Source organism: Pristis pectinata, chromosome 27, assembly GCF_009764475.1.
Source record: "Pristis pectinata isolate sPriPec2 chromosome 27, sPriPec2.1.pri, whole genome shotgun sequence".
Classification (NCBI taxonomy): domain Eukaryota; kingdom Metazoa; phylum Chordata; class Chondrichthyes; order Rhinopristiformes; family Pristidae; genus Pristis; species Pristis pectinata.
The window spans coordinates 6912363-6925886 of NC_067431.1; the positions used below are offsets into that span (position 1 = coordinate 6912363).

The 13524-nt window shown below is 44.1% G+C and overlaps 1 protein-coding gene across 1 annotated transcript in view; it reads left to right on the forward strand.

The window, feature by feature from the left end:
- The window catches only part of pde9ab (phosphodiesterase 9ab), a 65840-nt gene that overhangs the window by 21091 nt on the left and 31225 nt on the right, over nucleotides 1-13524 (forward strand). The window contains exons 5-6 of the mRNA XM_052039691.1: nucleotides 7881-7962; nucleotides 8325-8406. Of these exons, the coding sequence (XP_051895651.1) occupies nucleotides 7881-7962; nucleotides 8325-8406 (164 nt within the window). The remainder of the gene's footprint in view (nucleotides 1-7880; nucleotides 7963-8324; nucleotides 8407-13524) is intronic.

The following is a 13524-nucleotide window of genomic DNA, read 5'->3' on the forward strand; positions in this document are numbered from 1 at the left end:
CATCCCAAAAACGTGCAGGTTGGTAACTTAATTGTCTACTGTAAATTATTCTTGGTGTGTTGGTGAGTGGTAGAATCTGGAGGAGAGTTGATGTGAATATGGAGAGAATAAAATGGGATTGGTGTAAAAATGGGTGCTTGATGATCGGTGTGGGCCAGAGGACCTCTTCCGTGCTGTATCTCTCTGACTCTATGGTTACGATTAATAGTGGACCTGATACTAAAATTGGTGCTGAGTAATTCGAGTGTAAAGTTAGAAAGCAACCTCATCCACCTAAAAGCTAAGGATAATGGTCATCTGAAAACTTCAAAAGGAAACCAAAAGGGAGTATTAGAGTATTGTGTTCAGTTCTGGTCACCTCTTTAGAGGAAAGGATGTGGAAGGTTTAGAGAGGGTGCAGAGGATGTTTACCAGGATGCTGCCTGGATTAGAGAACATGTCTAATGAGGAAAGGTTGAGTGAGCTCGGACTTTTCTCTTTGGAGCGACGCAGGATGAGAGGCGACTTGATCGAGGTGTGTAAGATTATGAGGGGCATAGACAGAACGGACAGCCAGCACCTTTTCCCCAGGGTGGCAATGGCCAATACCAGAGGACATCTGTTTAAGGTGAGAGGTAGAAAGTTTAGGGAAGATATCAGAGTAAGTTTTTTTACACAGAGAGTGGTGGGTGCCCAGAATGCACTGCCAGGGGTAGTGGTACAATAGGGGCATTTAAAAGACTCTTAGATGGACACATGGATATAAGAAAAATGGAGGGTTATGGGTTGTGTAGGAGGGAAGGGTAAGATTGATCAAGGAGTAGGTGTCTATATAGTCGGCACATTGTGGGCTGAAGGCCCTGTACTGTGCTGTACTGTTCTATGTCCCATGTCCTATGTTCTATGAATTTGTCTTTTCTAGTGTGCTAAATTAGTGGTGCAGCTGGTAAAGCTGCTGCCTCACAATTCCAGTGACTCAGGTTCGATCCTGACCTCTGGTGCTGTCTGTGTGGAGTTTGCACATTCTCCCTGTGACTGTGTATGTTTCCTTCGGATGCTCTGGTCTCATCCCACATCCCAAAGACAATGCAGTTTAGTACATTGGTTGGGCACTGTAAATTGCCCCTTGTATGTAGGTGAGTGGTAGAATCTGGAGAGAGTTGATGGAAATGTGGGGAGAATAAAATGGGATTAGCATAACTGGGTGCTTGATGGTCAGTACAGATGCAGTGGACTGAATGGCCTCTTTCTGTGCTGCGTGACTCTGAATCAATGCCATTTAGTTTCCCAGCAACACATTGTGAAATTGGCCATAAATGGGTTTGGAAGGATGGCTTAAACCTAGAAACATGCACAAAACTGGAACCTGGGCAGTGCTGGTTTGGATCTGGCATAATTTATTTGCAGTGCAGCTGTCTAAGGAGGCCTCAGCTTTTTAAGGCATGCTCTCCATGGCAACCAACATCACACATGATGACTGCCATGGAGGAGATAAAGCCCCTAAATTTAATGGCGAGATCTGGCATTCTCATCAGCCCGATAGACGCCAGAAGGGAGGTCCATGTGCCAGGAAGGCCAGGAGACCTACAGTACTAGGGCTGTGGTAAGAAGAGCCTGGCAGGAGGTTGATCTGCCGTGTCCTCCCAGGATGAGAAGCCCCACTCATTCGAACAATGCAGAAATAAATTTCACATCCTCACAAGATATGTCAGAGTGAACTGCACACCAGTGACGTCTGGTTATAGGGAGTCATATCTGTCATCGCATCAGGATTCATTGCAGTTGTTATCAACAGTGCAGGTGGGTCTTGTAAAGGGGGAATGAAATGGATAATAATATGTCACCTGGGCTCCCTTGCTGATTATGATTGAATTATGTTGATATTGGAGGGTGGAGAGGGTGAGTTTGTCTGGATTAGAGATTATGATTTACAGGTTATTTACAATCTTTTGGGAAATCCCCATTTATCTGTGGTCAATGCCTCCCGCTTCTGCGCTGCTGAGAGATGAGGCTGTCGGTATCTTGCCTTCCTCATTTCCCTGCTCCTGTTCCTCCTGCTTTTCTCCAGCTCGCACCTCCTGTCCCTCCATGTTCCTTTGGCACCAGCTGTGTCTTCAGATCGCTCGGCTGCACAACGCACAGCACACCACAAATACGCCACACGTGCTGACAGTATACCAGAGGGTACACCACCCACCACCACCACTCCCGCCCAGCTGAGGCAGGCAAGGCAGCAGAACTGCAGTTTGAAAAGACCTCTAGCATTTTCCTCAAACGTTCTGGTGCTTGCATGGTTTTTGTTGTAGTGGTGCTCAGCAGCTGCGGCAGAGTTGTGACTAGGTGTAAGAAGCCGGGAAAGTAGAGCAGCCCATGCCCCTCAGGATCCATCCCTCCTGGCAGTCCTGGCTATGGAAAATGTCTGGAAGTTTGGTCTCCCAGAGAAAGTTTCCAGGAAACATTCATGACAACTTGATATTGGTATTGGTGACAACAATAAATCAATACCAAGTTGTCACAAATGTTTCCTGGAGATGTGACATTTGGCAATGTTCTGATGATGTACAACCACCTGGACATTAAAGGAATGAAACCTTTTTAATTTTTAAAATTTTTTTAAAAATTTTATTTATAGCGTGGTAACAGGCCCTTCCGGCCCAACGAGTCCACGCCACCCATTTTAAACCCCCAAATTAACCTACCCGTATGTCTTTTAGAATGTGGGAGGAAATCGGAGCACCCTGAGGAAACCCACGCAGACACGGGAGAACGTACAAATTCTTTACAGACAGCGACGGGAATCAAACCCCGATCGCTGGCGCTGTAATGGCGTCGTGCTAACCACTACGCTACCGTGTCTGTTGAGGACAGGAAAGTTATTGTTAGCTTCCCACACATGGATTCTCATGTATCCATAAGGACTCCCTTTAAAGGAGTTCTTGTGTATACATGAGCACAGTCCATGTGTGGGAGGCCTGCGATACTGGCAAATCCCATTGACTTCTCTGTATCAGCGAGCAGCAATATTGGGGGATGTGGCAGAAGTCTGCTGCAGCCACTTGGAAGGATCCCGAGGTGAGGATGTTGAGTCAACGTGGTCTTGACCACAGCGCGAGATCAGCTCAGGCATGGGAATGTTGTGGAAGGTCCCTCCACAGCATTTTCCGTACCTCAGTGATGACATCACTGTGGGAAGAAACCGGAGCACCCGAAGGTTCCCTCCCACATTCCAAAGACGTACGGGTAGGTTAATATGGGTTTAAAATGGGCGGCATGGGCTCATTGGGCTGGAAGGGCCTGTTACCACGTTGTAAATAATTTTAAAAAAATGTTAAAAAAAATATTTAAAGAAAACCTAAGTCTGCCAACACATATTGTTCTTTGACAAGTTCCACTAGAATGTGGTGTCTGAAGATTCTGAGGGCAGGCGCTCTGTTGATGGGCATGTGTATGCCTCCTCAGCTGAGGTCCTTGATCCACCCCAATTCATTGGTGTAAGAATGCCTCCAGTAACTGCTGCCCACGATGTGACCCCATTGAACGAGTAATTCAGCAGCTAAATGCCAGCTGTTATGGCACACCCTGTAGACTTTGTAGAGCATTTGAACAGCGTGCAGTGAGTTCTGAAGCTCCCCAGTCAGGCTCTCCTGATGGAGCAGTGCTCCCTTAAGAAACAGAAAATGCAACAAAGTACTTTGGTGTGCCAGCAGTTTTACCATGATGTTCAGTGAAGGTTGTAGGTCACACCCAAAAGGTCCATTTCATACCAGCAAGGGCAGAACAAGATGTCAAGTGACTGGCATTGTCATTAGATGCACATTTGACACACTAATGTAAATAGTCCATGGAATTGCCTGGTCCAGTTTTCTGAATGGGTGTTAGTTCATGTAGGAAAGTGGTTCATGAAGTTTTAGAACCACAGGCTTTGTAAGTAGAGGCATAGAGTACAAGAGCAAGAAGGTCATGACAAACCTTTATAATATAAACACTGGATTGACCACAGATGGAAGACTGACATTGAATTCTCCCACTTTAAGTAATCCCCACACCCCTTCCGCACACCCCCCCCCCCCCCACAACCATGCTTCTTCTTCTCTTCCCTTTTCGAGCCTATCTCTCTTTTTTCTACACCCCTTTTTTTTCTCTCCTTACCTTTGACCCATCCCCTTGTGGATCTGCTCTCCCCTCCTCCCCCGCACCTGCCTATCACTATCTCTCACCTGCATCTACCTATCACCACCTGGTGCCCACCCCGCCTCCCCTCTTTTGTCCACCTATCACTGCTCTGCTTTTCCTTCCTAGGAATTGGGCTTCCCCTTTTCCTATCTTCAGTCCTGAAGAAGGGTCCTGACCCAAAACTTTGACCGCCTGCTTTTCTCCACGGATGCTGCCTGGCCTGCTGAGTTCCTCCAGAATCATCCAGATTCCAGCACCTGTAGTCTTTTGTTTCTCTTCTTCAATGGAAGACTTCATCTGGATGCCTGACTTTAGGAAAGCTGTGAAGGCTTTGGAGAGCATACAGAAAAGATTTGCCGAACTGATTCCAGGGATGAGGGACTTTAGTTAAGTAGATAGACTGGAAGCTGGGTGTTGTTCTTGTTAGAACAGAGGAGGATGCAAGTAAATCTGAGAGATATTTAAAATCAAGGAGCATAGAGAAAGTGTGGAAAAAGGAAACTGTTCCTGTTGCTGGAAGGGTCAAGAGCTAGGGCACATGGAATGAAGGTGATTGGCAAAAGAACCAAAAATAGCAAGAGGAAAATCTATTTTCACAAATAGATTTATTTAGAATCTGGATTGTATTGTTGTGGGTAATAGTGAAGGCAGATTCAGTTGTGGCATTCGAGAGAGCTGGGTAATTATTGGATAGGAAAGACCCTGCAGGTCCCTGAGGAGTGGGACTCGTTAGATTGCTCTTGCATGTGGTCGCAACAGATTCAATGGGCTGAATGGCTTCCAGTGTTGTAACCGTTCTGTGGAACGATCGCCAACGTGATGTAACCCGGGAAAAGTCTTTTTCACGTGCCTTTGACATAAACAGGTGCAAAGGTACCAATTTGTAGCCATGAAAGTGAAAGCTTTTTACTGGGCATGGGTATCAAGGTCTTTCTAACTAAGACAGGCAGTGAAATTGTGAAGCAGATCTGTGTTAACTGAATTGAATGGCCTCCTTCTCATGTTGCTTTGTTCCTGCAATTATCTTGGTTGTTGGCCAGGCTATAAATAGCATCAAATCCACTGGGCTATGACCAAAAACTAATTGTGCCAATAACTGCAACCAAAGCTGTTTCATAAAACTCCTGTTTACATTGCTGCCAGATGGGAGAGTCACAAGATTCTCAACAGGAACTCAATGACCTCCATTTAAGGCATTTAGAAATCAGGTTAAGTATAACAGAAATCAAATACAACTGTTGCATTCACATTGAAGGATCAGATTTGATTTCACGGCAGTGTGCTCTGTCAATCAATGTCACTTACTAACAAACTGGCTCTGGGTGCACATCCACTTTGCACTCTTGACCCTGGCTCACGTTCCAGACTGATGACTGAGGCAGGTACCAGACAATTGGATGCAGATTATTGGAGTTTTGTGGTAGATTATCTGTGGTTATTCTTGGCCACTGGGAGAGAAGAGGTTACTTGAGTACAAAACAAGATCCAATGTTGCCTCTGGATCTCCAAGGTTCTTCCCCATCACCCAATATCTTGTCTATTTAAAAAAAATGCATATAATACAGTACTGATGTCACCATTCACAGTACAAGGCAGATCTTTCCACTTGAAAATCAGAAAAAACTGTTGATGTTGTAAATCTGAAATAAAAACGGAAAATGCTGGAAACACTCAGCAGGTCAGGTGGCATAAGAAACAGAGTTAACACTGCAGGTCAAAGAGCCATCATCAGATTGTTTCACTTACTTAACAGATTAACATTACATCAGCATGATATAAACTTTTTTTTAATCACACTCCATGATCAAATAATCCATGGGTTTGTTCATGTAATGGTGGTAATATCCTACATGTAGCCTTTCCCCAAAGAATCACCGTGGCTGCTTCACCCGCCTTCACCGCATCCCTCTGCATATAGCCCTGAATCTTAGCATGTCACTTTAAGATATTCTGTCATGGACAGTCCCTTGAATTTGAAGACCAAATTTTGGGCAGATCAGAAGATGCTTCACTCAGCAGATAACCTTCCAACAGCAGTCAATGTTCGACTCATTGTGCTTCTTTGGAACTCCCCACAAAGCACACTACAAACAACGCTGTAGTTTGGGATGAGCCACGACAAAGACCATTGCAACTCTTTCCAGACCATCTTGGAAAGTGCATATTCCAGTAGGAGGTAATTCATAGTCTGAGACCCTGACTGAACATGAAGGATCTAAATGGTCGGAACCTTCTCAACAACAGCCAAGCAGGATATTGTTGCAAGTGTTGCATGTTTTTAAGTCCTGTTAATGAGGCATTCTACCTGATGATTTTGACAGTCTGCTTGTACAGGAATCACCATTCACTTTTTACTGTAGGGCCTTGAGAACATGCCATGTTGACCATTGGCTTGTGGTCAAAGGTGTTTCTCTGCACAAATCTTTCTACAAGAGCCAGGTGTTATGACCTGGTCTAAATAAATGGAGCATTTTATGGCAACGTTGCTAGATCCATCCTTCAATACCAGAAGAACACTTCAGTAGGTAGTGACACTTGGTGTTTGCAGACCCAGAATACAGCCACACGTAGGATTATGGCCATGTTGGGTATGGTTTCACCATCTTTCTCTGGAGATTTATGTATGTCTCTACAAACATGATCCATCTTTGGTCTCCAGTACAGTGTAGAATCTGGGTATGGGCCCCCACCTGCATCTCGTACAGCCACAACTGAAGCACCTCGCACCTGATGATTGGGTTCTTTCCTGAAATGGACAGGGAGTGCTGGCCCCACAATCCCAGTTCCTGGTTCACTATGGCTATATACATCATCCAGTTCTCAGTGAAAGCGCTGGCCCTTCCGAACTATATTCCCAGCAGGTGATAGGATGTGATGGTGGAGGAAGCAAAGGTCAGTCCAGCTGCCAAAAAACAAGGCCTCACTTTTAGTGTAGTTCACTCTGGCCCCTGAGGCTAGTTCAAAGTGGTCACAGATGCACATCAGTCTGTGGACAGGTGATGAGCAGAAGATGCCTATGTCATCCACAAACGGGAAGAATTTGACCCGAGAGCCTCCATTGCCTGGATGCCCACATCTTCCCTGCTGAATCTGGCAAATGTGTTGATACAATGCACAACCAAGGCATAGAAGAGAGAGGAGCCTTGCCTAACCAGATTTGAAAAACTAAGTTTTCCAGTTCCCACCCATTGGTTAGGACTGTGCCACTGATGTTTGCATGGAGCAAGCATATCTAACTCAGACCCCATTGTGTGCAAATGTGATATTCCATCAAAAGCCATCTCCTGGTTCAAGCCGATTAATGAAGTCTCCACCCCCACCCCCTACCCACCCATCAACCTACACATAATTAACCATATCCCAAGTAGTGCAAGGCAATCAGTGACCTTCCCCGCCAAGTATGGGACTAATCTGATCTGGAATCACCAGCTCCAGAGCAGATTTGACTCATAAGCATCAGCCTTAGACAGAATTTTGTAAGCTATATTAAGCAGTGGGATGGCTCACCCATTTCTGATCTCTTCCTTTTCTCCTTTTAGCCTGTAGGTGAGGGTGAAAGTGCCCATCCTCTCATGGATTCTGAAGCACTACCAAGCAGAAGTATAGCTCTGGGTTCCCCAAGGAAGTTATCACATAGCTCAATTCAGATCATCTTGGACAAGGTTTGCATTTCAAATCTTCTGACTGCACCTTTAATTTGCTAATTTTTACTTTCTCTTTGTTTTCAGTGGAAGGATTAAAGGTGGTAGAGATAGAGAAGTGTAAGAATGATTTGAAGATACTTAAAGATGAATTGTCTTTGGGAAACAGGTGAGAGACTTCAATAATTGCATTGCAATTCATCCAAGAAGGTGAATGATTATTAGGGAAATAGCTAATTCCAGTAACACTACACAATGTGGCAATGGGCTGCAAATTAAACCTATCCCAGAGAAGTCCACTAATCATCTTCAGGTAATGATGTGGGACCTTGCATATTCACCAATGAAATCCAAAGGATGAAACCTGCACCACAGTATAGCACTGGGGTGTCAGTTCACATGTTTCTGGAATGGGATTTGAATCCACAGCCTTCTGACTTGGAGAAAAGAATGCTTACACTGAGCCATAGTTGACAACACACTGGAAAACAGCTGAGATTTTCTAATTCTAACAATTTTTATTTCTGCCAGGTCAAACACACCTTGTAAACATACATTCATGGAGGATCCTATAAAGCTGACACCACAACGTGATGTTCCAAAATATCCCAAGGTAATTGCCCAAATACAGTAAATCTATTGGGATTCAGCGTGTGCAATAGGATGAGAGAGTTCTTGCAATGAATACTGCCCACTGAAACGACAACTGTAGCTGAAGGAGGAAGGGTCAGACTGAGAATCAGGTTTATTATCACTGACATATGTTGTGAAATTTGTTGTTTTGCGGCAGCAGTACAGTGCAGGACATAAAGACATTAAAAAATCACTATAAGTTACAAAAATAAGTAAATAGTGCAAAAGAGGAATAATGAGGTAGTATTCATGGACTGTTCAGAAATCTGATGGTGGATAAGGGGGAAGTGTAAAGATGGACAGAAAAGACCAAACACAGGCACGGAGAGAGGAGATGACAGAGTGGGTTCACAGCAGGGAAAGAGAGAGCAAAGGATTTGAATTGTTTTCTATGGAATGTGAAAGATTGCAAATGACATTTCTGTGTGGTTAATGTTTGTCTGGTTATCTTGCTGACTATCACGATGTTCAAACTATTCAGCCTGCACAATATCGAGAATCTATGTCTTTGGTGCACCAGTTCCCATCTCTACCCTTTTACTGAAGTTGACAGTAGTTGCAACACGATGAACTACCAATGTAGCTGGAGCTTAACCAACAAAAACCCCACAAACTACAGGTGCAACAGCCTGCCACCCATGAGGGATTGTCCTATGTGGGTTACCCAGAGTTAAGTGGGAAGACTCCCATTGAAAAAAGTGGGCCTCTCCCCTTGAAACCACCATTGAGCTGGGCTGCTCCAGATTCGCAGCAGCCAACATAATCACTTTGGTCATAGGGACTCATGAAAAGACTATAGAGACTGTACTAGAAGGATGAGGAAGATGTGTTAGAGAGGTCACACAAGGACTATTCATGACAGGATGTCTTTAACAATTTTTATTTCAGTGAGGAAGCCTTGAGCAGTGGGATTGCAGGAATTACTGACTTCCAACAAACACTGGCAACCATATGCTGTGCTCATGTACCCACGAGAGATCCACTTAAACACTTTCATCAAAACAAACTCCCAATTACTCAACATGCTGGATCACCAGCTGTTCTTCATGGTCGATGCAATGTTTCCAGATAGCACCCATGATGCATTTATCCTTGGGTAGAGTGAACTTCCAGACAGGCTGCTGCTGTGCTGAGAGATGGATCTTGGAGGATGAGCTACCATCTTCTTCCCTGGCTCCCCACTCTCACTGCTGCAGAGCACTGCTATAATGAAATCATGCAAGTCCCAGAATGTTTATGGAGAACATTGTTGGCATGTTCCCAGTACAAATCTGAGATCTCTATCAGTCAGGAGGACCCTCCTGTGTATCCCAAGCAAGTTTCCAGATTTCAACATTCTATGCTAACTGTGGCACAGTCCAACCAAATGCAGACAGCAGCATCTTATGGCACTGAGGCTCTCTCTTCAAGGTCTGTGGAGAGAAGAGGGGGAAGAGGAGGAAATGCCAGATGAGCACCCATGGATCATCTGCCAGCAGCGGGGTAGGAAGAAGGCCACCAGTGCAATGGTGAAAAGCGTGTCATGTGGAGACTTGCTTCTCATAACTACTCTGTACAAGAGTTCCAGATCTGGCGACTCACCACAGAACAAAAAGCCCTATAATTAAATATTTCACAAGCATCTTGCTGACAAATCACTTAATATAAATCCCTCCCTCATCCTTCTTTTTCACAACTCAGTACCAATCATCTATTCCATTTTTGCAATTCCTTGTTTTTGCACTATTTATTTATCTTGTAATTTATAGTAATTTTATGTCGTTGCACTGTTCTGCCGCAAAACAACAAATTTCACGTCACATAAGGCAGTGACAATGAACCTGGTTCTGAGTCTGAAGGGCTCCATTACCCATTTACTGCAACAGTTTTTGCAGAACCTTTGCTTATAGACTGGAACCTAATAAATAGAGCAATGTCCTCCACAAAAATACACTTTCTCCTTGACTGTTCCTTGCTGCAGGTGTGTTCATTGTTTCAACTTTTAAGCTCATTGTACTGCTGGTGAACATCGCTATCTGTAGGGAGTAGTAGCCACAGAGAGCCGTGCACAACAACAATCTAATCTGGCAATAAAAGGACAGGGAGATCCTCAGAGGCTTAACATTTTCAGTTACACAAGTCTCTCAATCACCAATAAGAACAACCTTACCTGACCCCATTTGTGGGTCTACCTAAATCCACTGATTAAGATTTACAAGGACATTGGCAGGGTTTGAGGGACTGAGTTATAGGGAGAGGTTGGACAGGCTGGGACTCTATTCTTTGGAGTAAAGGAGATTGAGAGGTGATCTTGTAGAGGTGTATAAAATCCTGAGGGGCATCGATAGCGTGAATGTACTCAGTCTTTTTCCCAGATTGGGGAATCAAGAACTAGAGGGCATAGGTTTAAGGTGAGAGGGGAAAGATTTAATAGGAACTTGAGAGGCAATTTTTTTACACAAAGGGTGGTATGGATGTGGAACAAGCTGCCAGAGGGGGTGGTTGAGGCAGGTACAATGATAACTTTTAAAATACCATTGGACAGATACATGGATAGGAAAGGTTTAGAAGGTTATGGGCCAAACACTGGCAAATGGGAATAGCTTGAATGGGCATCTTGGTCGGCATGGACGAGTTGGGCCGAAGAGCCTGTTTCTGTGATGTATGGCTCTGTGACCCTATTGCACAAATGGATCATTTCATGGGGAGTGCAGGGTGGTAATGGTTGCTGATTCTAAATGCTGGAAGCACATTACATCACACAGCTCCCAGCAAAATGATCTGATCCAATGCTGTGCCTCCGCTGCACCATCCATCTTTTAACACTGCAGCTCTCACATGAGCATCTTCATTTAATTTCCTTTCAAGAAGAGGCTCCATTGAAGAATGGCACACTGTAGAAGGTTTTGCAAGTGAACTCCCTCTTCTGGAAATGAAATTCTGATGTGTTTCGTCTGAAAGTGAGAACTTCAGGTCTGAAACAATCGTACTAAATTTAAAGTAAAAGCGATTGCAAACATATGAAGGCAGAAAAGGCTGGGAAAATAAATTAAAAGGTAAAACATAGAGAAACGCTGGCAGACATTTAAAGGGATTTGTAAATCTTAAAGCTATATCCATAGAGAAATAGAGACTGCATGACAACAATGATCTGTTTGTGGCTAATTAAGGAACTTGGATGGAATGAAATTGAAAGAAAAGATAATGTTGGGAGAATTAGTGGTATGTCAGAAGATTGGGAGCATTTTGGAAGCCAGCAAAGGAGGATAAAGAAGAAGAATATGAAGGGAGAAAATAGATAATGAGAGCAAGAAGTATAAAATCAGAAAAAGTTTCTACAAGCATATGAAGAGAAACAGGGCAGGTAAGGTAAACATTGGTCTCTCATGAGGATGGGAATGGGGAATTAATATTGAGAAATAAGGAACAACAGTGACATCAAACAAACATCTTGTATTTGCCTTCACATTAGTGAAGTCTCAAAACATTTTAAGAACTGTAGTAAATCGGGGAGGGGGTGTGCGGTGGAGGCCAAAAAGGAAAAGGGGTTAAAAGAATCACTCTTACCAGAGATAAAGCAGCAAATTAATGGTCTGAAGGCTGACAAATGGCACAAGGCTGGATCTGGTGACTCGCATCCTTCACCTAAAAGAATTGGTTGCAGAAATGATGCATGCATTGGTTATGATATATCAAAATTCCTTATATTGTGGAAAGGTCCCAGCAGACTGGAAAACTAGAAATGGAATGCCCCTATTCAACGGGGGAGAGGGGGAAGACACAGCAGAAAACTATAAGCCAGTTAGCCTCACGTCTGTCATTGGGAAAATGCTGGAATCCATTATAAGGAAGTAATAGCAGGACATTTAGAAGGTCACTTTACAACGAAGCTGAGTCAAAATATTTTTATTAAAGAGAAATCATGTTTGAAAAATGCATTCATTCTTTGCAAATGTAATAAACAGGATGGATAAAGGGGAACCAGTCAATATAGTATATTTTGATATCCAGGAGGCATTTGATAAAATGTCACATAAAAGGTTACTGCATAAAGTAAACACCCATGGATTTATTGGTAATATATCAGTGTTGATAAAGGATCAGGAATCAGCTAGTAACTGGACAGGTGTCACAGGGATCAGTGCTGGCACATTAGTTATAAACAATCTATGTTAATGGCTCAGATGAAACAACAAAGTGTACTGTGGTGAAGTTTGGTGACTATACGAAGCTAAATGGGAAAACAAGCTAAGGACGCAAACAACCGGTAAATGTGGCAGATGGAGTACCATGTGGGGAAACGTAAAATTACCTCCTTTGACATAAAGAATAAGCATCCCTCTGCTCCAAACAGACTTCAAGCTGCTGCCTGATGGCGTTTCTCTGCTCTATTAGTGCACAATGCTGCACACCTATAGAGCAGTGATCTGCCATCTAGATGCATCGGGTGAAACATCATTTGTCCTGAGAATGTGTGACCTCTGTGCTTCCACTGCAGTTTCCACCTGCTTCAGTAGACACCGAGCGAGGATGCTCCACACGACCTGTGTGAGAGCACAGAGATGGATTCTGACACTCCTTGCTATCTCCTCCATTCCATCCGACCTGGCTGACACTGTACTTAACGTCTCCATATATATCTGCAGTCCACGAAGGTGTCAACCAATGCTGGTTCTCACCTGATTCATCCATCAGGTTAATTAGATCTCCCTGTGGCCACCCACCACACACCACCCACTCGCCAAACTGCAGCCCACTGGTGATTGGTCTATCACCATGTGACCTGCCACCCTCCATAGTAATACCTTGATTCTTCATGGTGTCATTCTCTCAGCAGGAGGTGTGGGGCATCAGACAAGGCAGCACAGTGGCACAGCTGGTAGAGCAGCTGCCTCACAGCGCCAGTGACTCAGGTTCAATCCTGACCTCCAGGTGCTGTCTCTATGGAGTTTGCACATTCTCCATGGAACCATTTGGGATTCCTCCAGGTACTCTAGTTTCCTACCACATTCCAAAAAATATACAGGTTGGTGATTGTCCACAGTAAATTGCCCCCAGTGTGTAAGTGAGTGGTAGACTTGAGGGGGCAATTGATGAGAATGGTAAGAATAAAATGGAT